General features: G+C 52.3%; 1 protein-coding gene across 2 annotated transcripts in view; it reads left to right on the forward strand.

Annotated features, from left to right (window-relative positions):
• The first annotated feature begins 1,096 nt into the window (after positions 1 to 1,096).
• Wnt3 (Wnt family member 3) overlaps positions 1,097 to 22,845 on the forward strand; it is a 45,361-nt gene continuing 23,612 nt past the window's right edge. Inside the window, exon 1 of one of the 2 annotated variants that reach the window (XM_076543495.1) lies at positions 1,097 to 1,362. In XM_076543495.1, coding sequence (XP_076399610.1) covers positions 1,283 to 1,362 — 80 coding nt within the window. In that variant the 5' untranslated portion in view covers positions 1,097 to 1,282. The remainder of the gene's footprint in view (positions 1,363 to 22,845) is intronic. The other variant, XM_006970552.4, reaches the window with a different exon arrangement.

Below are 22,845 nucleotides of genomic sequence, written 5' to 3' on the forward strand. Positions count from 1 at the left end.
AGAGAGGCTGAGGGCAGGTACCTAGGTGAGGGGACTGAGTCCTAACAACCTGGCCATCATCTAGGCATCACTCGGGGTTTAGACCTAACTCCCAGGCATTGGAGAATAGGAAAGAAGGCCCCCTTTGAGGCCTGAACGCTCCCCCTCCCCGCATATGGGCTACAGTAGATCACGGGGGGGGGGGGGTGTGAATCTGGTGTCTGCACGGGACAACGCTTGAACACCAAATACCAGGTTTTATTTTCTCCTCCGCAGAAAGACCAGGAATGCAGGTCACAACACCTGGACATAGGGGATGGCCCCAAGCACTACCAGCCAGGGCTGCCATCTTTCACTGATCCCAAATGGTTCCATCCCAAGATCCGAAGGAGACTGCAGGTGCTCCTGAGGTCCGGCCTGCAGGCCAGCAGGAGAAAGTGACCGAGTCCTCCCGCAGGAAATGCTAACGGCGGCTGGTGTCAGTTGCAGGAAATGCAAAGGCTGCAGGAGGTCGCGATACCAATCTGACTCTTGACAAAAGACTCAAATGACACTAGTTCTGTCCCCCGGCGCCGCCGGCTGTCAGACCTTCGAGCCTCCGCGGACTCTCCCGTGCGCCCCTCGGACACCCTGGAAGCGACCCGCGGCCGGCTGGCCGGGCCGCCAGCTCGCGGGCTCGGAAAGGCGGGAGGCTGGGAGGGGTTGCATTTCCCAAGCCCCTGATCCCCAGCCGCGCCGATCTGCAAACAACCCCTTGCTTTCTAGTCTCGATTTCTTACGGGCCCAAGTCCCAAGGGATCACAGTTCCCCGACAGAAAAGGGAGCCACCCATCAATACCCAAACCGACCCCTTCACCACGTGAACGCCGGGTCAAAGCCCCAGCTCCCTAAACCTGGCTCTCGTGGTCTGGGGAGGGAGCGTCTCGGGCCGGCAGAGAATCCAGCGTGCCGGGTCCTCCCGAGGCCTCCGTGCGCCCGGGGCGCAGGCTTTGCCCAAGTTTGCCGGGAGATGCCCTTCCCAGAGCCGGAGTTGTGGGCCGGGAGGGAGGGGCGCGTGATTGACAGGCTGAACTACAGACTCATCTCTTACCTTAGGCCGCGGGCGCTGATTGGCTGCTCGCTGACATCCTCAAACCCGGCTGCTCGGCGCTGGGCTCCGGAGGGGGGCGGCTGCGGGTGGAGGTGCGCTTCTGACAAGCCCGAAAGTCATTTCCAACCTCAAGTGGACTTTGTTCCAACTATTGGGGGCGTCGCTCCCCCTCTTCATGATCGCCGGCAAACTTCCTCCTCGGCGCTGCTTCTAATGGAGCCCCACCTGCTCGGGCTGCTACTCGGCCTCCTGCTCAGTGGCACCAGGGTCCTCGCCGGCTACCCAATTTGGTGGTAAGACTTGCCTCCTGTCTGCCTGAGGCCCCGACCTCTCGGCCGCGCCCGGGGACGGTGGGGGGCGCTGGCCGGGTCTGGGCAACGGCAGGCCTAGGGCTCCTTTCTCCTTGCTTCTTTCCAGCCCCCCAGCCGTCCACCCCTCCTGGATTTTCTGCTGGTGTTGCCTACCGAATCCAACTCCTGGCTTCTCCGATAATCACCATTTTCCCTGCTACCAGCCGCAGAGGCGGGAGGGCTCTCCCTACCCCTGAAGATCTCTCATCCTTAGTCTTCACCCTCTCCCACTCTAATTTTGGGGGTCCGGAGACCCTTCGTTTGCTTACATTTGGATTTCTGTGCTGTCCCTGGGGCCCGGCCACTCCTCTTCTCCATTTTAGGGTCTATACATGGGCAAAATTATCCTGTCCTTCTTCGCCACCCACCTCTTCCGTGTCTCGGTCAAGAGATTTCTCCCACAATACTCGCGTTTGCCTTCTTATTTCAGACCCTAAGGGCTTTGGGGATATCAAAAGGGGACTTGGGGGAGCATTTCACCAGATTCTCCCCACACTTGAGCCTCTGAAGTGAATGTAGAATTTGTGGTCCTAGATGCCATTGCTGATCCCCGGGTGTATTCGTTCTTTGCTTGTCCATCCCAGAGAAAAGGGGGTTGGGGGGCTCTTTGAAAATGTAGTTGTTTGGGAGGGATAGGTTTGTTGTTCTTTGAGCGAAAACCCAGTTCTCCATGTCAAATTCGTTGCTTTTGAAAGACAGAGAAAGGAGGAGAAAGGGAGAGGGAAAGGGGAATTCTGTCCCTGAGAAATACGGATACAAAAGGCATTTTAGTAAATAAGGCTGGGAAAGCAGGCGGAATACTTCGGGGCTGGTCGGTGTGTGAGGGGACTCACTGGAAGATAAACAGCCTTTTGGGAGCCCCCCGGCTCCAGGGACTCCCCTGTTTTCCAAGCCCCATTCCTGCTTCCCCTCTGCAGGTCCTATTGGGGAAGACGCGAAAACCAGTTTTCTAAATTATACCCCAGCTCTCCCAGTCTCCATCCCCCTGCATTCCGGAAAACTTTAATAAAAGAACCCTCCCCTCCTGGACAGCGGCAATCGGCCTGGGGGTGGGAGGTGAGGAGGAGGAATTTGGGACCCGGGAGTGAGAGGGAGACTGGCCCCTGGGGTGAAAGTTACCGAGGAGTGCCACCAGGGTGACTGTGCTGCCTGAATGCTCCCCTCCTTGCCTGCTACCTGCAGCCTGCAACATGAGGCCCAGAGCCTACAAGATGCCCGGCCACACCCCAACTCTTCCAGCTGCTTTGGGGATATCTGAGGGCTAAGGGAAGGGACAGTCATGAACCCAAACGCCCAAGCCATGGCCTGGCCAAGGGTCTATTTAGAGGGACTAGGAGTTGCTCCTTAGGCAGACACCCCAAGGGCAGACAGGCTTTCTTTCCTGTGGACTTGGGCTGGTCTGAGGCCTCCCATGTGGTGTATGCAGAGCCTGTGCATGCTGGGGGCAGCCAGGAATTCCAGGGTGGGGTTCTGCCCCTTGGAGGAAGGTTGCCTCTTGACTCTTTTTCCATGCCCCAGCCAAGGCAGTGCTCTACCTTCCCTGGGAGCCTGGGGATGCACAGGAAGAAATGCTTAGAGTCCTAGAAATGGCATGGATGGAAGAGGAGAGTGGGCTTCCTAGTTCTGTGAACTGGAAGAGAGCACTTCCTGGGGCAGTGCCAGTAGCTTAGGAGGTGGTAGCAGTGGGGTTTGTGTGTGCCGGTGTCCAGGAATGTCTAGACAAGGTTCCCAACCAACAAGAAGCAATAGGAGGAGAACCTAGAAGGCCGAGCCAGGCCCTAACATAACGCTACACACATGGCCTGTTTGGGGGTCGAGGGGGGACCAGGTGGATGCTTTGTCTGAGCCAGAGAGAGAGAGAGGATTTTTTTTTTTTTTTATAGGGATGGCCGGTTTGTCCGTGCCCTGTGGTTGCCTCTGTGTACGTGGTGCAGTGTGTGTTGTGTGTCTGTGACCCTAAGAAGTATGTCTGCACCAGTGTGTCTCTGTGGGTAAGAGTTGGTAGTGCCTGAGACCCAGGCAACTGTGCATGTGAAATCTTGTGGCCGGTGCCTAGTGGATCCATGGTCCATAGCAGGGTGAGCTGTGTCTGCACACAGGGATCAGCAAGTGGCTGATTCGTGCTGTGAGACAGAAGTCTAGAAGTATCATTGCTCGCGTGAAGGGGACCGCCTGGCTTCTGCTTGTGATGCTGGACGTGACAATATGTGTGTTCAAATCTGTGTTTTGTCTGTGCACGTGTTGATGTAAAAGCCCCTGCACATGAAAGCACGCCTTCTTGATAGTGTAAGGGGGGAGGTCCAGCAAATGTCTTTGTGTATGATATTAGTGTTTGTGACATGACCTGCTTGTGGTTGGAAGTATGAGGGTGAGCCTTGTATCGATACCTGGGAGAGGGCTGTGTCTAGGCCTGTTTCTGATCTTGTCCCCAAGCGCCAGTGGCTATGTGTCTGTGGTCGTGTTTGCAGACACCTGACTTGTGGGCGTGAGGGACACCTGAGATGGGGTGCTTGGTGGACATCCATGGCCCTGAGGGGAAGGACAGGCAGGAAGTGGAGGTCTCCGAAGGTGGCTGCAGACACAACTGGCCTGGGCTCCCAGCTGGAGTGGGGGCAGGGCCTCCCTTGGCACCAGTGTGCCCTGTCTGTTTGAGGGCACACTATGGCCACAGACCCTCCTTCTGCAGTTTCCTTTTGGAAAGTCTTGGAGCCCGGGGTGGGGCATGAATCACCTTCTCAGGGCTGGAGCTGGAGAGTGGGTAGGCCTCAAATTCTTGATTCCCCCCTCTGCCCCCAGGCAGGGCAGATTCCAGTCCTTTTAGCATTTGAGTCCATCACTGCCTGCCCTCCTTGGCCCACCCAGCTCACACATTCCCCAGGAGGGATTTACAGGGGAAATCGCTTAGCTGGGATTTCGGTCCACATCACCTCAAGGGAGACACCCCCACCCCCAGTCACCTATCTCCACTCTTCCTTGCTTGGGCCCCGAGACTGACAGAAAGCAGATGAGGAAGGGGGTCTGAGAGGCGCCTTAGTCCAGAAGGGAGGCCTGTGCTGCCAGGCCTCCCAGCCAGGTAGTGGCCTCACTCGGTAGAACCCGTGACTGCAAGGCCGGTTTGCAGAACTCCCCTGGTCAGTACTAATTAGCTGCTGGTACGGAAATCTGTCCTTCTCTTTCTTGGGAAAACTATCTTCCTAGGACCTTGCCCTGTGTCCGCTGTGTTCCACAGGAGATGTCTGATAAAACGCTGGGTGGCTCATCTCACTGTGTGACTGAAGACCACTGACCCCACCCCCACCCCCGGGGCCACTCTTCTCACATTTTACCCAGGACCACCAGCCCACCCAACCTTGCAGTTTAAAGACGTTTTTGCTGAGAGGGCTCCAAGCCTGTTAGGACACCTGGGCTCTTATTCCACCACCCCGGAGCCCATCCCCCACCCAAGCGCCTCTCTTAAGCCCTGCCTCAGTTTCTCCATGTGTCACATCCTGCTGCCTCTCCCCTGCTCAACACCCACCCAACAGCCCGCTGTCTCAGAGGCATGGGAACGTGTTCAGTCAAACCCCAGTGGGGGTCAGTAGGCTGGGCCCAGGGAGGCACCTGGAGACTGCGGGGGAGGAAGGCCCCGGGCCAGGTGTTAACACTTGTAACAGGCAGGAATTACAGCTGGCTGGGGTTAGGGCTGGTGAGGAGCTAGCTGAGCTGGCTGGAGGCTGTAGATCCCACAGACAGACAGACAGACAGATGGGAGATACCAGATCGAATGGCCAAGCTTTAGCAGGGTGGTCGCCCTTCCAGAGAAGATCTTGCCTTGGGGGGTTCGTCTGGGGGAAATGAATGCAGGCCCCTGGAAAATGAGTTCACGGCCCTCCTACCCAGCCCACCTCTATTGTGGGCGGGGCCTCGAGCTGCAAAGGGAGGGCAATTGGTAGTAGATCTGTTGGTATCCTTCTGAAGGCATCGTACATTGCTAAGCAAACAAACAAACAAAAAGAAAACAGGTCCGAGGCTATACTAATACCGGGAGCTGTGTCCTTGGGAAGAACCTACTGGAATATACAGGGAGGAACGCATGGGGCGGGGGTTTGGAGGGGAGACACAGCTGTCAGGGGAAAGTCTCCCCCAAATCTCCAAGTGTCTTATCGAGAGCTTTGGGACCAAGAGGTAAAAGCTGGGCGTGACCTGCTTCTCCACCCAGGAGGTTCTGAGGTCTTGGGACCCTGGATGTCAGAAGAAGTGACTTGGAAGTCTAGGCCTTTATAATGCTGCCCTGCTGTAAACTTAGTTAGAGCTCTCGGGGGCCCACACTCCCTCACATCTGGGCTCCTGCTCCACCTGTGATTGAAGAGACCAGAGGCAGTCAGGGGGCGGGGTGGGGGTGGGGTGGGCGGGAGGGGGGTGTCCCAGGTAAGAATTCCCAAGGAACAAGGTCCAAGCAAACTTCTCCTATCCTGTCACTACATGACTCAGTGTCTGCTGGAGGATGCAGAGGCTGGGGCATGACAGCTAAAGCCAGCAGCCTCCTACAAAGCTGCTGAAGAGAAGGGTCTCCTTTACCTCTACCTAGCACCCCACTTCGAAGGCTGGGTCCTCACGTATTTTCTTTTTTTGAGGGACATTGAGACAGGTTTCCTCTGTGTAGCCCTGACTGTCCTGGAACTCACTATGTAGACCAGGCTGGCCTCGAACTCAAAGATCTGTTTGCCTCTGCCTCCCGAGTGCTGGTATTAAAAGCATGTGCCACCACCACTGGCTATATATTCTATTTATATATATTCACACTGAGGTGATGGAAATTGTTCAGGCTGGGAGCGGAGAGACTCATGTCTAAGTTCTGAGCTTACCACCCATTGGTTATGTGACCTAGGGTGAATCTTTGTCCTTCTCTGTGCGTTAGGTCCCTGCCTCTCTCTGGGCTTCATGCCCTTGACTATGCTGAGGGGTGTTCAGTGTCCCAGGCATATGATGGGGACTCCACAGCAGACATCTGGGACCTGCCTAGACAGTGCACCCCTTTACAGCTGTAGCTTGGTGTACTTGCCCTAAAGCCCAAGCCCCTGCCCCACGACTGCCAAGCCTTTTTGATGCACCCCCAGACCTCTCCTAAGCATTCCATTCCTCCATCTCCAGGCTGCTAGCTCACACAGTAACCAAGGCCAAGTGACCACTCCCAGACTCAGTTTCCCCATATGAAAAACAGAGTTATAGCCTCTGCCTTGTGAACATTGGTGATCGAATACAAGCTCCTAGAATGCTGCCCATAGACAGGAAGTACAGTTCAATGTTTGGACCTCTGTCTGGTCCTGAATCCGGGCTTACTTCTTCCAAGAAACCTTCCCAGGCTGGCCTGCATGGCTCTTATTTCGCCTTGTCCCATAATGCTTGGCATTAGAGCCCACAGACTCGTAACTTGCATCAAAAGTAGAGGAAGTTGAGCTTTTTGCTGCCCAGGGAAGGAAGGGTGATGTGGGCAGAGGTGCTGGGTCTTCCCTAAACCTCCTGACACCCCACAGTCTCCCAAACTCTGAAGCCGCTGACACAGGAAGAGAGCTCATGAGCCTGGTGGGGAGGGGGAGGCGTGGGCACTGGGCTGCTGGAGCGGCCCCAGCACAAGGTGAAGTCGCTTCTGGAGCTAGGGGATGACTCAGGAGGTGATTTATGGACGGAAGACAGAAAGCTGGGCTCCTGGCCGAAGCCTGCTGCTTAATTACATTCTTTGGGGGGTGGAGGTATGTGGGGCGACTGTAAGGAAGAGACTTCCACCGCGTCCCCTCCGGGCCTGGTACCTGTGATGTCCCAGCTCCAAATAGGGTTCTTCTTAGTGACTCCTCTGTACTGAATGCTAGGCCACTGAGAGGGGGAAGAAGTGGGAAAGAGGATTAGGGTCCCATGAGGACTCCCCCAGGACAGGCTGATGGAGCCGAGTAGAAGAGGGAAATGCTGGGAAGGACCACTGGGTCATCTGAAGACTTCTAGAATCTTCTCTATGCAGCAGCTCTCCACTCCCCCTTAGTGCCGAGTCCTATGGCTGCTTGTGAAGACCTTCCAGCTGGCTTCTTGTCCCGGGGTTTGGGTCCTGGTGGTCAGTAGGGGCGAGAGACCAAGCCTGCTGTTCAGAGGCTGAAGTCTTTGTGTTGGACCATCTTACTCGGAAGTGTGATTACCATCTTCGCACCACAGAGGTTCTCCTGGTAGGATCAACCTTGTATTAGAGGGCAGGAACCTCACAAGCCCTCCCTTAAACTAACTTTTCTGGGTGCCCCACAGCTCACCTGGCTGCCTGGTGACAAACTTCTGTCTGCCCGTGCTGACCAGCGTGGTGACTCTGACAGTCTCTATTGCATTTTCAGCCCCGGGTGCTTTACTTCTGGTTCAGGGGCCAAGAAAGATATGGGGCAGGCAGAGGTAGGGGTGGGGGGCAGGCAGGGGTAGGGGGTGCTCATGCCTGCAGCCCCCGTTTGCTTGTTTGAGCTTGGTTAGTAGAGCTGGCAAGAGTTGGCAGGGGTCAGGATGGGGACAGCAGACAGTTCTCTGGTTCCCCCTGAGGCAAGCCTTCTCAAAATGGCCTCATTAATGTATGTGGAGTGAATTCCAGAAATGTCAGGCACACTCACACATCTAAAGGAAGGATGGGGTCCCAGAAGTGTGCTGTGCTCGAGGAGAAGAGAGAGGAGACAGAGTGAGAGATGGTTTCCAGGTAGGGCCTGGTCAGGGAACCTGGGCTGTTGGACATAGTTTTCCTCTTCCAAAGTGATGCTCTGTGCACAGAGTCAGCAGATATTTGAGGTGTCTGTGCCTGGTGGAAAACCGTAAACTGATTCCAGGGCAAGGTGCAGACCATAAACTCTACACTCAAGCAGCTGCAAGGTGCTGACTGAGTTGCAGACCAACCTTTCCAGACCTCAGTTTTCTCATCTGCCAAATGGGCAGTAACACTCCTTCCCTGCCTGTGGGGCTGATAAGAGCTCAGAATGTCAGTACCCCCAGAGTCAGCAGCTACCATTGCTAGAAAGATGACAGAAAGCCCCACCCCCTACCCATAGGAGGTAAAGAGCAGCCGCAGTGGACCTCTAATCTCTGGGTAGAATCTGTAGCGAGCAGAGCCCTTGCTTCAGTTTAAGACCCAGTGACAGCAGGCATGCCCCAGTTTCAGCTCTGGAGGTCCACTCAGAGCCTACAGGCCTGATTCCCACTGAGAGCTGGCCTAGGAGGTCTGGGTGGAGGTGAGGGATGTGAGGGCAAGGTAGGCAGCTGGAAGCGCTCTTTTGAAGCCTGAGGTCATCAAGAAATCTAAACACCCCCAGGGAATACCAAGAAAACCCACAGCAGCCCGGCCCTGTTCCTCGAGCTGGGCTGGAGAGGTCAGAGGAGAATGTGTGTCCCTGTGTTGGCAAGGGGGATGGGAGTAGCGGGACCCCGTGCCCAGGTCTGTTGGGAGGGCCTTTCTGCCAAACCTGCCCCTGGGCGCAGCGTCCCACTTATCTATCGGAGCCAGCTGGATCGGCAAAGAAAACCAATCTTCCAGTGCCTGCTATGAATGCAAATGGGAGCTGCGACCATGTGAACCAGCATGCTGCCTCTCTCGAGCTTCTCCGCACTTCATAATGTGGCTCTCTGAGGGGGTCACTCCACTCCTCCGAAACCTCCCATGGCTCCCCACTTCCGGTCTAGACTCCTATACCTACCTATACCACATGCCTTTCAGAAACCCTCGCCAACTCCTCCCTCCAACCCAGCATCAAATAGAACATGAGCCCCTGTGCTTATTCGAGCCCCTGTGCTTATTCGCTGGCTTCCCCCACTTCCTCCTTCTGAGCTGGAGAAGGCAGGAGGACTCTGTCCCCCAGGTTGGCCAGGGCTTATTTCTGCTGTGCTCAGCACGGGTCTAGCCTGGCTCGGGTCATGCAGCTGACAGCCCTGAAGTGTAGAGGGCCATCAGTGTCTCCTAAGGCAATGGGACCTTCCTTCACCTGAGCAGGCTGCTGCTGCTATTCTAGATGCTGGGATGTCTCCGCCATGTCCGTTCCCCTGGCCTTTGTTCGCTCTGTGTTCTCTCTCAGCCAGATTGTGGAGTTTTTCTATCCATGTGCCCTTCCTCCATGTTCACCCAGCCCATGCTGTGCATCTAAAGTTGGCAAGACCTAGAGGCAGGTGCCCTTGGGTCCTGCATGCTATGTGGTGGTCTGCGCAGACCTACAGGAGCTGGAAGGTATTCTTCCGAGCTTAAAGAGGAGCAGCTGCGTCACCTAGGCCACACACGGTGGGAGGAGGGTTGGCGCCCATGCCCTTTCTCCTGCCTCCACTCAGGTTTGCAAGAGGACTTCCTAGTCCGGATGAGAAGCTGTTTATTCCTGTAATACCTTGTTCTCCAAAAGATCATTCTGAGGCCAGATCTCAATTGACTTTCAACTTGAGAACCACTACGTGTGTGTGTGTGTGTGTGTGTGTGTGTGTGTGTGTGTGTGTGTGTATGTGTGTGTGTGGTCCCACTCTAAGGAGTCCAGGAACGCTTACTGGGGACAGGTACCTGTCACTGGAGGTGGTCAGACTGCCCTCCAGCTGGGATGGTACCGTGTAGTCATGTGAGCATTTTGTTACCCTTGGACTGAGTAGGGCTAACCTTGGTCAATCATTGGGCCTTTGTTTCCTTAACTGGAAGGCAGTCAATGACCCGCCAGGGTTACTGACTGCTAACAGTACCATCACCCTCCTGGTTCCCCTTTCCTCCTTGGCGTCTAATCTTCACCCTGTGTGGGCCAGAAGCAGTTGTGTCTTTGTGTGTGTGTGTGTGTGTGTGTGTGTGTGTGTGTGTGTGTGTGTGTGTTATGCATGCATATGTGTGTGGGGGGGGTATGTTCACGCGTGCATTGGAGTGTGAGGCCAGAGTACAAACTCAGGTGTCGTTCCTTGGTCACTCTCTCTGGTGTTTGAAACAGAGCCTCTCCCTGGGGCCTCAGGCTCACTTATTAGACTGGGTGTGCTGGCTAGTGAGCCTCAGGGATCTTCCTTTTCCTGCCTCCCCAGCTCTGGGGTTACAGGCACACCACCATGCCCAACTTTTCTCCATGAGTTCGGAGGAATGAACTCAGGTCTCGGATAAGCCATCTTGCCTCTGCCGCCTCAGAATTCAGGTGGTGTCTCTGGGCTGTTGATCTTCCACCTGACTTTCACAGCTAAATATTCGGCATTATTTCCCACTGAGAGACCTGACTGCACTCTCCTTTCTTATAAAGCATGCTTCCTTTATGTCCTGGCCATTAGGAACCCAGAGCCACGTTTGGTGCCCAATGCTTACACCTACGCTGACCTTGAACGGCGTATTTGTGCCCTCCTTTGCCGGGTCCAGCTCTTCAGTCTGCACTCTGCTATTTATCCAGAAACATTTTTGTATTCTAAACTCCTTGCAGGCAGACCCCATGCCTAGTGCATCTAGAATTCTCCATGCTTGGTCTCTGTGTAGTGGCTACTGATGCTCCATAAATATTTTTTGTCTTCAGACAGGATGTTGGCTGCCAGCTGTGCTGAATTCTTTCTGAAAAGAGGCAAGGCACACAAAAATGAAAAAGCAAAATACATTTTCTTTTCTTTTCTTTTTCTTTTTTTTCTTTTCTTTTCTTTTTTTTTTTTTTAGTTTTTTGAGACAGAGTTTCTTTGTGTGATGGCCCTGGCTGTCTTGGAACTCGCTCTGTAGACCAGGCTGGCCTCGAACTCAGAGATCCCTCTGCTTCTGCTTCTCAAGTGCTGGGATTAAAAGTATATGCCATTGCTGCGGGGTAGCAGAATATGCTTTGTCAGTATGGTGGTAGTGTGCCTGTAATCCCTGAGGCTGAGGCAGGAAGATTGTAAGTTTGAGGCCAGCTTGGGCTATACAATGAGATTCTGCCTCTATAAAAGAAAGAATGGAGGAAATGGGTGAATGGGGGAGAAAAATTGCTGTTTCAGAGAAGCAACTCTGAGCAAACAGTTTTGGGTTGGAGAAAGTGTGTGTGTTCGGTGTCTATCATCTGCTTCCCTCATGTTCTCAGAAACCTTGTCTTCGGAGATGCTGTTTGCAGGGATGCCATCATGATGTGTTTAGTCTAAACTTGAAGATGGCATCCTACCTCCTGGGTATCTGTTTCTCTTTCTTTCAAGACAAAGTCTCCAACATTATAGCCAAGGATGATCTTGAACTTCTCATCCTCGGGATTCCACTCTGCAGTACTAGGATTAGCGTTCACCACTATGCCTGGTTTTATTCAGTGTTGGGGATTCGTGTGTGCTGGGCAAGCACTCTACCAACTCTTCGATGGCTGTGCCTTCCCTTTGCTTGGTCCCCAACACACCTGTTTTGTCCCACCTCCCTCGCCTTGGGAGCTCACTGGACTCTTGATGCCATTTCACAGGTGACAGCCAGTGCCCAAGGAACCCTTCCCCTCTCTCCAGCTCAGTTGCCGTTATTCCAGAAGCCACTGTAGGACAACACCCTGCAAGGTTCAGGGTGGCATGAGGATGGGGGAGAGCAGAGGAGACAGGCTCAGGATCACACAGGATGGCCTCCCTTGGCCCAAAGCCCTGGGTGAGAGCCGGCCTAGGCCTGGGTTGAGCCTCACCACTGCTGTCCCATGGCAGGATCTTTGTCCAGAAGGAGAGGAGAGCCGTGCATGTGATGCCTTTGACTCTGACACTCAGGAGGCGAAGACAGGCAGGTTTCTGTAAGTTCAAGATCAACCTGGTCTACATGGCAAGTTTCAGGAAGGCCAGGGTGACAAGAGAGACCATGTGTCAATAAATAAATAAATACATACATACATACATACATACATACATACATACATACATACATACATAAATAGACAAAAATAAAAACCTAAGAAATGAAAACAGAAGCGGAAGAGAACTTGGGAGCGGAGGGAGGGAAGGAGGGCAGCCTACCTACTACCCAGCAAGGCTTCAGCTTACCTCTCAACTCCTTCCCTTGGTTGGCACCTTAGAGACCACCCCACCAATCCCTTGACTTCAGCAAAGAGAACATCCAAATCCACCCTGGGTGGCCCTCCATCTCGGTGGAAGCTTTTGCAGGGTGAGAGATTCTGGAGCCTTCCAAGGATGGCCATGACTCTGGCATGTAGTAGTGCCCCTGACTCCAGAAACTGAACAGCTGGGAACGGGTTTAGTAGTTAGCATGTCGTCAATCCGGATGCTCCAGCCTCAGCCTCATGTGCACAGAGGGAATATCACATACATTATGCCCAATGGTCTTGGAAGCATGTACTCTTCTTCTCCCCATTCTACAGGTGACAAACTGAGGCCCTGAGAGAACCACACTTCAGTGCCCAAGGCTTCTCAGCCAGTAGACCTCAGCTCTAGTTATAACACTGACTGCTGGAAGCCAGGCCCTCCAGGGTTCACAGCCTCTCAGTGATACTACACTCCACCCCAATAACCAGGAAGTACCCTAGAGGTCAATCTGTGGACTTAATCTAAGCCCAGATGATTTCATTTGGTCTCCGGGGATTTAAGCATCATTGAAAGTTCTCAGTTTGCATTTGAGGACTGGATATATTGCTCCTGGAGTCTCCTTTTTCCAGAACAGTTCTTTAGAGGTAACCTGCCTTGAACCACTTGCCCTTCAGGTCTTTCTTGGTATCGTTCTCTAGTCCTGTGGTCCATAGAATTACCTTTAGCCCAAGTTATGTGGGTCTTGCCCGGGCCTTTGAGGCAGAGGGTTCCGCTCAGCTGTCTGACAATTGTGCCCCTCTCTATGGAGCCAGGAGTCTGGAGTCCTAGTGCTCATACCCCCAGGGTCCACACCCACCTTGGTCATGCTCTAGGTATTCCAGTGTCTCAAGACTCCTTCCCAGATGACTGTGAACCTCCTTCTGAGCTCGGCAGGTTTCTGCCTGAGGTTTTTCCTGCAGGGGCAGGTCACACTGCTGATAGCCCAAAAAGAGGTCAGGCAGGCTATTTACGGGGGGCTGTGGATATCTGGAGGTTTGGCCAAGTGTCCAGCATGGGATGATGGAAAGATGAGCACACTAGAGGCCAGGGGCCTCTTTCTGTCCATGTCACCATTTTCTAGAATGAACTCCTTAAAGAACTAACTAAACCTGCCTGGTAATTTTCCCACATAGGAAGCTAGTATTGTTTTAAAAAAAATTTTGTATTGCTATAACACACACACACACACACACACACACACACACACACACACACACACACACACACACTCAGCACATGGCTCCTGTGAGTTCAGGTTAATGAGCTCAGTAGAATTCGAATATTGACATTTGCTAATCCAAGGTGAAGGTTTTTAGTCTCTGGTACTTAATGAGTGAGCCTTCATTTAGTAGTCCTATCCCACACACACTCTGGCCAGGCCTCGGAGGAAGTTGGGTGGGAAAATGGGTCTATCTAGGTTCTCCCAGCACAGAATCTGGGAGAGGACCTGGTCCTCTTGCAGCTAGGCTTCTGAGCTTAGCACACGAATCCCTCGTTCAGCAGCAGTGCTGAGGACTGTCCCAGGTCTGTTCCCTCCTCCTTCAGGGCCCTCTTTGCTAATCTTGGGTCTCCTCTTGGCACTCTGTTTCAAATGACCTTCCCTGGTGCTTAGCCAGTTTTGTGGTTTTAGATGGTGTGATCAGAAGGACAGTGACATCACCAGGTAACACACCTGACTGCAGTGTTTTCTAACCCCGAGGCTGACATTGACCCTGCACCATCCAACCCTTGCCTGGCTCTCCTCCCGGCTACCCCAGCTCCTCCTACACCTGCTTTTCTTCTAGCCTCCTTTCACTTACAAGGGATAGAGCGGAGCTCTAGAGGACAGTCCTGGGTTTCTATCTATGTATCTGGGTGACCTTATTTTCTCTGAGCCTCAACTTTTCCCTCTGTAAAACGGGGATCATGAGGATTAAAGCATATAACATATGAGACAGACAGGGTCTGGCGTCTACACAGTGAGTAATCCTCCCATTTGCCATCATTAATCTCACTGGACGTTTTTGTGGCTCTTATGATGCATCACCTCCCCGTGCCTTTGTGCATGTCCCTACCTTCTCCTGGGGAGGCTGTGAGGACTCCTGTCCACTCTGCCAAGTGAAGCTGCCTCACTGGAGCCCTCCACCAGCACCTGCCCCACCCGAGCCCCTCCTGGAGTCTCAGTGGGTCTGGGTCTTCTTCATCTCTACCCACCCCTGCCAGGCAGCACAGAACACAAGACATCTTGAGGACAGGTCCTAGGTTGAAGGGATGGTGCTGAGTGTGCCCTGCTGGACAGAGGCTCAGTCTTTCTGCTCCAGGCATGTTCCCTCCTCCCCCCAACGTCCTCCTCCTCAGGAAGATCGACTGACACTATCATCTGTTTCTTGGCTTGCCAGTCACATCTCATGGGTATCCATCTTATTCTCCCAAAGAGGGGCTCAGATCTTGAGGATATAGATTCTGCTTTGTGTCTCTGTGACCCAAGTGAGCCTCATATAGTAACCCGAGGGATGCAGGGCACGGGGTGGGGTGGGGTGGGTGGACTGTCATTCTAGTGATTGCTGGGCCAGTGACTCAAGGTCCCTCCACAGATGCTCTAGTGGGGCTTAGCTGCTTCCCATCCACTGAACAGCATCTCCCTCACCCACGATCTCATCAGGACCCATCTTGAGCTTCTAGCCTTTCATGGACACACACCTCTTGTTGCATTTGAAGAAGAGCTGTGCAGGGAAAGTGGCCTGTCACTTGGTAGCTCCCAGACTTTGGGGGGAAGGGTTACTTGAACATTTCTGAGCCTCCATTTCTTCCATGTAAAACAGGGCAAGAGCAGTGTGCTGTCAGGGAAGTTGAGGTCCCCGCTACACAGGAGCTGAGCTTACAGTGACTGAGCATGGGTGGTGTGCAGGTCATTCTGGTACAGCAAGGGTTGTCCGAGTACTCAGTACCAGGAAGAATGCGGGTCATCCTGCTCTAGAGAAAGGGCCACGCTTGGGGAAAGCCATACACCCTGTGATGGTGTGTCCCAATTATCACCTTATTTGAAAACCGGAGTGGGAGTGATTCAGGGCAGGATGCTAGTGATTCAGTGAGGACACTGGCCTGCCCCTGGGTCCTGGTGTCCTGCTCAGCCCCTGGCTCCTGGGAACAGGTGGGCAAGTCAGATGTGGCTTCAGGGAGTTTTACTGGGGCTCCTGGGCTGGTCTGTGCAGGTTTAATACGGCTGAGGCACCGGTCATTTCAGTCCTGCGAAGGGTGGTGAATAAGCCTGGCTAGGACTCCTGGGAGTCTGGGCTGCTGTGCACATCCGTCTTTTAGGGAAGAGGGCCTTGGCTGAACTGTTTGGAGGATCCCAGACAAGAAGACATGATATGCTAATAATGGGGCTGATATGTATCCTACACAGACACCAGCTGTTCTGCTGAGAACTGGTGAATGAATATTGTTTTTTTTATTATACAGCACTACACACACACACACACACACACACACACACACACACACACACACACACACAGCAAACACATCATATATGGGATGTCATAACAAGATGAAACCCTGAACTTCCCCACACCCTGAAGAACCAGAACTTCTACATCTGTCCCACAGGCTTCTCCCTCCCCACCCCACCCCCATCTCCCTCCTGATGGGTCCGCATTCTGAATTTCACCTTTTTTGAGAGGGGAGGGCAGGTGTCTCTCACCCAGTGTGGAGCTCACTAATTAGGCTAGACTGCTCAGGGAGTCCTGTCAACGCACCCCAGTGCTGGAGTCACCGCCGCACTTGGCTGTTGCGTGCAAAGCTTCCTGGGGGAGCAGTCGTCCCGGCCCCCTCCACATTTATTCCGTGACTAAGATTAAAAAGGCAACTGAGTGCGGCGGCGCACGCCTTTAATCCCAGCACCGGGGAGGCAGAGCTAGGTGGATCTTTGAGTTCCAGGACAGCCAGGGCTACAGAGAAACCCAGTCTCAAACAGCAATAACAACAACAAAAGACAAAAAGTGTCTCCAGGCCTATACTACATTTTCCACTTTGTTTATTTTTAGAATTTTTTTTTTTAAAAAATGGAGTTAGTTTGTGTGTGGTCTTCTGTGATATTTCTCTTCTTTTTGAGACAGAGTCTTATGGTATAGCCTTGGCTGGCCTGGAATTTACTATGTAGACCAGGCTGGCCTGGAACTCACAGAGATCTACCTGGCTCTACCTCCCAAGGTGTGAACCACCACATCTGTCTTTGTCCTTACTGTAGTATGTTTAAAGTTCCACACTGTTGCTGAATCCTTCTGTATTTCCTCCACGTTCACAGCTGTGGAGTAGACGCTATATCTGCTCGATTTCTTCCATGGACACACATCTTTCTGTGCACTTGGAGGAGAGTTCTCTGAAGACAATTGCCTAGGAGTAGAGCTGTAGGTTGTGGGAGGTGTGGCTATCGCATGTTCTTCTTAGATTGATGTCCAGCTGTTGCCTTAAACAACGATCCCATCTTCTTCTCATCCTTCCTCTTTTTGCCTGTGACCTTCCAAAGCCTTTTCAAATTCCATCTCAAAGCCTCCCTTGTCCCAGGTCTTGTCCCAGCTTGGCTTCTGTGCCCCACCCCCACCTCTCACCCCCCACCCCCAGCTCTTCTGAGCATCATTTGGGTCAGAGCACTGTCTCAAAGTGTGTCTCCTCACACCAGCCCTACATGATCCTGCTGGGAAAGGCTTCTAGGGTCAAATAAATTTAGAAGTTACCCCTGTTCGCCGGAATCTCAGTGGCACCAGGTGAACTGCAGAAGTGGTCCTTTTATTATTATTATTATTATTATTATTATTATTATTATTATTATTATTTGTCTAGTCTCTTTCCCCAAAGTAGCTAGCCCAGGAGCCTTTTCTCCCCTTAGGTATCAAGTGTTACTCGTTTTGGAAATTTCAATTCTAGAAAGCCCTCTACCCCTTTCAACTTTCAGTTTGCTTCTGTGGTCCTTTTTTCCCCAGTGGGAGGCTGTAACTTTTCTTTCAAGCTTTTTTTTTTTTTTTTGACTATCCTGCATGAAGCATCTCCATCCCACAGGGTCTTGAGATGAATGAATGATGCAAGGGTGAACAGTGAATGGAGCCAGCAGCCATGGGCTCATTGCTCTGTGGTCCAGCTGGGTCTCTTGTCCTGGGAGGAGTCAGAAGCCAGGGACACTTGAGGCTGTCTGGCCAGTGTCCAGCCCTGCCTACAGTATTTCTGCAAAGCCTTCCTCCACACCCACGTGGGATGAATCACTCAAATTAGGCCTCCTGTCACTGGCTTTTAGGCATCTGTTTCATAGGGAGGCCTGGAGCCCTTGCAGGGCAGAGGCTCGCTTCCATACGCCCCTCTGGTTCTCAAGAATGGGTGCTCACTCCCTGGCTGCTGGGTGAACACAGGCAGGAGAGGTCTCCTGTTTATCCTTCCCAGGGACTGGAGGGCACCATGATTAAGTCTGCAGGCTCTGGGGCCAGACCAGATGTGTCTTTTCCCTGCCAGTCTCTACCTCAGCTTGGAGACTGGACAACTCCTCCTCTTCTTCCCACCCACAGTTACCTTAACTGACTACGCAACCAGGCTTTTATTTTAAATCAGTGAGATGGGGTCTCGTTTTGTAGCTCTAACTGGTCTGAAATTCAATGTGTAGACCAGGCTAGACTGGCTCAAAATTGTGACAACTTCCTGCCAAGTACTGGAATTACAGTCATGTGCTACCACCCTGGATGGCTTTTTGTTTGCTTGGAGTTTTCATTGTTGGTTTGTTTAAATTGAAACAGGCTCTCACATAGTCTAGGCTGGTCTGGGACCCACTGTATAGTAGAGGATTAACTTCTGACCTTCCTGCCTCTATCTCCAAGTTCTGGGATTACAGGACCGCACTCAGCATATATGACAGCAGAGATGAAGCTCAGGGCTTTATGTGTATGAGACAAGAGTTCTACAATCCCAGACCGTCTGTTTGCTTGCTTTGAGACAGGCTCTCACTGTGTAGCTCTGGCTGGCCTGGGACTCACTATGTAGGTAAAATTCTCCTTGAACTTGTAATGACTCTCCTGCTCCAGCCTCCCAGAGGCTAGGCGTGCAAGTGTGCATCGCCATGCACAACACTGTTGGGTTTTGTTATTTGGATCCTTTATTCATCCCAACAAACTGGAGTCCATAACAGGACTTGGTTGGGTTGTGTGTGTGTGTGTGTGTGTGTGTGTGTGTGTGTGTGTGTGTGTGTTTGTGTTGGGGGTGGGAAACAAGCAGGAAGTTGGGAGGCCCTAGGGTGGCCAGTACTTTCCTGACAGACCCAGGAAGCTAAGGATACTGAAACAGAGATCTCTTTGACACGGTGTGGCTGGAGTGCCCTGTGCTGCAGTGGTATCCAAGAACAGCGGGTTCACAGAGTGTGGCTTACTGCTGTGGTCCTCAGCCTCCTGCACAGGACCATGTGTGCCGGGAGATGTTTGCACACAGAACACTAGGACCACCTCCACCTAGGATTAGAAGCTCCAAGAGGTCAGGCAGTAAGGGCTGAGGATGCTAGGGGCCATTTCTCACTCTGAGGCACACACCACAGGATCCCTGTCTTGGCCTTGAGCTCAAGGAAGCTTGGCAGAGCTCATCCTTGCCCACTCCCCAGGGGAACCCCACAAGCTGCAGATCAGATGCCGCCTCCGCCTCTTTACACCAGCCAGCCTTCGTTCTAGACCTGCCTTAGTTCTGGCCACCCAACAGAAGGGAGCGAGCATGGGGGCTTTGCAGACAGGCTGAGATGAAGGGCTGATGCCTCACATGAACACCTGGACTGTTCACGGGGGAGCAGCGAAGGCCAGGGGCTTCAGTAACAAGCTAGGGTCCCCTCAGCAAGGAAGGGCAAAGACAAAATGGTTCAGAGGGGTGGAGGCATGTAGATGAGATTGCCCAGCAGGTGATCCAAAGATGCTATTGAGCTGACGGAGCCAGAGACTCTGGTGGAGAATGGCTGAGATCTTTGTGGCCTGGTAAGGAAGGAATTCAAAGCAACTCACAGACCTCTGGTCTGCTGAGAGCTTGGCTAGTGTGAGGAGCAGGGGAGGCGGAAGTGATGGGTTTTTGTCCTCTCTGCAGTGGTACAAGGTAACAAGTGGTAACCAAGAACAGTCTGAATTTCTCAGGGATATGGAAGGATCCTGTTCAGTGCTGACTCCTCTGCCTCAAGAGATACTTTATCAGACTGGACCCAAGAGTGCCCAGGATCCTGCCAATCTCCTTCTTTCAGACACACAGCCGGTCCCCACATTGATGCCTGTGGGATCCGAACTCGGCAGCTGGCCATCAGCCCCTGCCTCCATCTTCCCTTGCCCCTGTGAGTTGGTGTGCTGCTTACTTCTCTGTGTCTGAGGCTCCTTTCTTCTGAGAGCAGAAGCATGGAACACCCCCTCTCCCTCTTGTCTCCTGGTCCAGGTCCTGCCCTCTGGTGATACCAGATTCTGGCTGAAGGCATTTATTCTGTACCCACTGTGTGTACCACTATCAACGGTTGTACTTGGTTGGAATGAATAAAAAGATTTTAAAAACAACAGTGCCAGGTGTGGTGGTACATACCTGTGATCCCAGCTTCCAGGAGGTGAGGACAGGGTAATCCATATATTAGAGGCCAGCCTGGTCTGCACAGTGAGTTCCAGGCCAGCCAGGGCCACACAGTGAGACCCTATCTCAAGGTAATATAATATAATACACTATACCAACCCCCAATGGGTTATCCATCCCATCCTGCCCTGTGGCCCCCTTCTCTGGGTCTCCTCAGCTCTGTCTGAAGCTGGCTGTGTCCTTGCCACTGTCCTCTAGCCCCGGTGTGCATACCCCACTATTAGAGTACACAGTCTTCCAGGTGAGGGGCCGTGACAGCATCAGGTTAGTGTGGGACACACATCGAGTGCCGAATAAATGCATTCTGTCAGAATGAGTTATTACCAGAGGGCGGATCTAGACCGTCAGACAAAATGGCATCAGTGTAGGAGGAGAGAGCAAACCGTTCCAGGCCCTGTCGTTCCTTCTGAGCGTCTAGTTTCTCGCTGTGCAGAGGCAGCAGCCTGAACCCCTTGGTGCTTTTGAAAGAATGCATCTGAATCCAGAGGTTCTGGGGAACAGCTTTGCAGCCTCAAAGGTGCCCAGCGCCCCTGAGAACCTCATGTCCACATCTTCTGGACTTGGTATCTTGGAAGAGGCCTGGTAACCTGGAGTTTTCTGCGGTTACTTGAACTCATGTATTTTACCCCTCTGATCCCAGGATGGGGGTCTCTTGTCCCCTGAGGATGCCTGAGACACAGCCCTGCTTTGATGCAGAGACACAAATGTCAAGGTTAGAAGATCCACATCAACATTCAAGAGAAGAAACATCAGTAGGTAGAGGCCCTAGTGTGAGTCCAGTGCTCACCCTGAGCAACAAGCCAGGCTGGAGCGCCTCGGCTCTCCACTGGCACACTGTAGAGACCTTGTCCCAGTAAATGTCTCTTCTTGCTCTCTTAGCAACCTCAGTACCACCTTCCCCAGCTCGGCAAATTAAAGGATGTAGTTCGTGTTAAGTGCTGACACAGAGTCAGGGCTCAATAAATGCTATCCTTCACAAATAATAATAACCATTGTGAGTGCCTGGAAGTGGGCTCCCTCACTCCCTTACACCAGAGCTCAGGGAATTATTTCTTCATGGTCTTATTAACTACTGTCTCCCCAGACAAGTGCACCCTGTATTATCTTTTATTCACCCTGAGTATGCACCTGTAAAAGCACTCCCCTTTATTTCATTTATAGCTGCTTCCACAAAGAGACCCCTCATTATCTCATCTCCCCCTGTTTTGTGGGCTCCTCTTGTGACCACTCAGGGCCAGAGTGACTCCTGAGGAATCCTTAGCCATTGGTCTGTGCTGACATCTTCCCTCATCCTGAACACACAGCTCCTTGGTAGAAAAATCTATAATTTGCCCAAGCTTCATGGCACAGGTCTGTAAACGCACCTATTGAAGAGGCCGAGGCAGGAGGATAGAAAGTCCAAGGTGAGCATATGTCTTTAATCCCATCACTGAAGAGGCAGAGGCAGGTGATTCTCTGTGAGTTCAAGGCCAGCCTGGTCTGCACTGTGAGTTTTAGATCAGCTAAGACTATATAGTGACACCCTGTCTCACCAAAGGTGGTTAAAAAAAGAAAGCTCAAGGTGGGCTCCAGAACTTAGCAAGACTCTATCTATTTATATCTATATATTCGTATCTATATAATAGGGAAAGGGCTGTTATGTATTGTATTGTATTATACATATTGTATTGTATTATATACTGTATACTGTATAATAGGAAAAGGGCTATTACATATTACATTATATATAGTATATTATATATAATGCATTCTATCATATATAATATATATTATATGCATAGCTCGGCAGTTGAGGACTTGCCTAACAGTGTGAAGCCTTGGGTTTAATCCCCAGTACTGAAAAGAAATCTGTAATTAGAATTTCTTGTTAAATATGTATGTGTGTGTGTGTGTGTGTGTGTGTGTGAGAGAGAGAGAGAGAGAGAGAGAGAGAGAGAGAGAGAGAGAGAGAGAGCGCACAGAGTCTTTTGTGCACAAAGCCTGTTCTCCTCGAGAAGAAATACAACAAAGCATGAGCCTGTAGAGACAGAAATGCCTGTGTTATCAGCTGGGCCCCGTGGCCTTCTGGGATGACAAGGTTGGGCACACTGAGAGGAAATGGGTGAACAGAGTGGACTCACCCTGTAAGAGGCAAGTCTTGAGATCTTAAACCCTAGGCCTGTTTGTGGACACGCAACATGTCTGAGTTTCTGTACTCACAGGCATGTAAACCCCCACCTCAAGGCTTGGAAATCTGGGTGGAGAAGTCAGGGGAAATTGCAGAAGAAGAGAGATACAAGGAGGGATGTAGTATGGACAGGAGTCGGGGTCCCCCAACAGAGCCTAAGACAAAGTTTCTTTTCAAAGTATTTTTCATTGGGACCTTCCTTCTCCAGTGGATGTTAGTTAGCAAGCGGTTAGCAGCAAGGCTCTTAAACTCCGAGCTCAGAGGCGCCTGTGATTTATACCCGGCCTATGTAGATGAGGGACATGCCCAAACACTTTTCACTCAGCGCTGCTGATCAAAACACAGCTTGGCTGCTGCGGCTGTCAAGATGGAGGCTTGAGAAACCCGGAGCGCTAGGAAGTGGGCAACACCGCGGACTGGGAAAGAAAGGCAGGCCCACTCTGGGTACCAGGGAAGGATGTGTGGCGTGGGGCGGGCGGGGCAGATAGGGCCCACCAGTGGAGCCTCATGAGTGGGCCCCCGTCTCTTTTGGCTCCTGGCCTGCTCCTTGAAAGGCAGGGAGGACCCACTGAGCATCCAGACCCCTCACGTCCTATGGATTCGAGGACGACCAGACATCATTACTGTGAACTTCACATGTAGTCATCATTGAGACCCAGTGGCCCTCCTAAATGCTGGAA

Source organism: Peromyscus maniculatus, chromosome 8 (assembly GCF_049852395.1).
Source record: "Peromyscus maniculatus bairdii isolate BWxNUB_F1_BW_parent chromosome 8, HU_Pman_BW_mat_3.1, whole genome shotgun sequence".
Taxonomy (NCBI): Eukaryota; Metazoa; Chordata; class Mammalia; order Rodentia; family Cricetidae; genus Peromyscus; species Peromyscus maniculatus.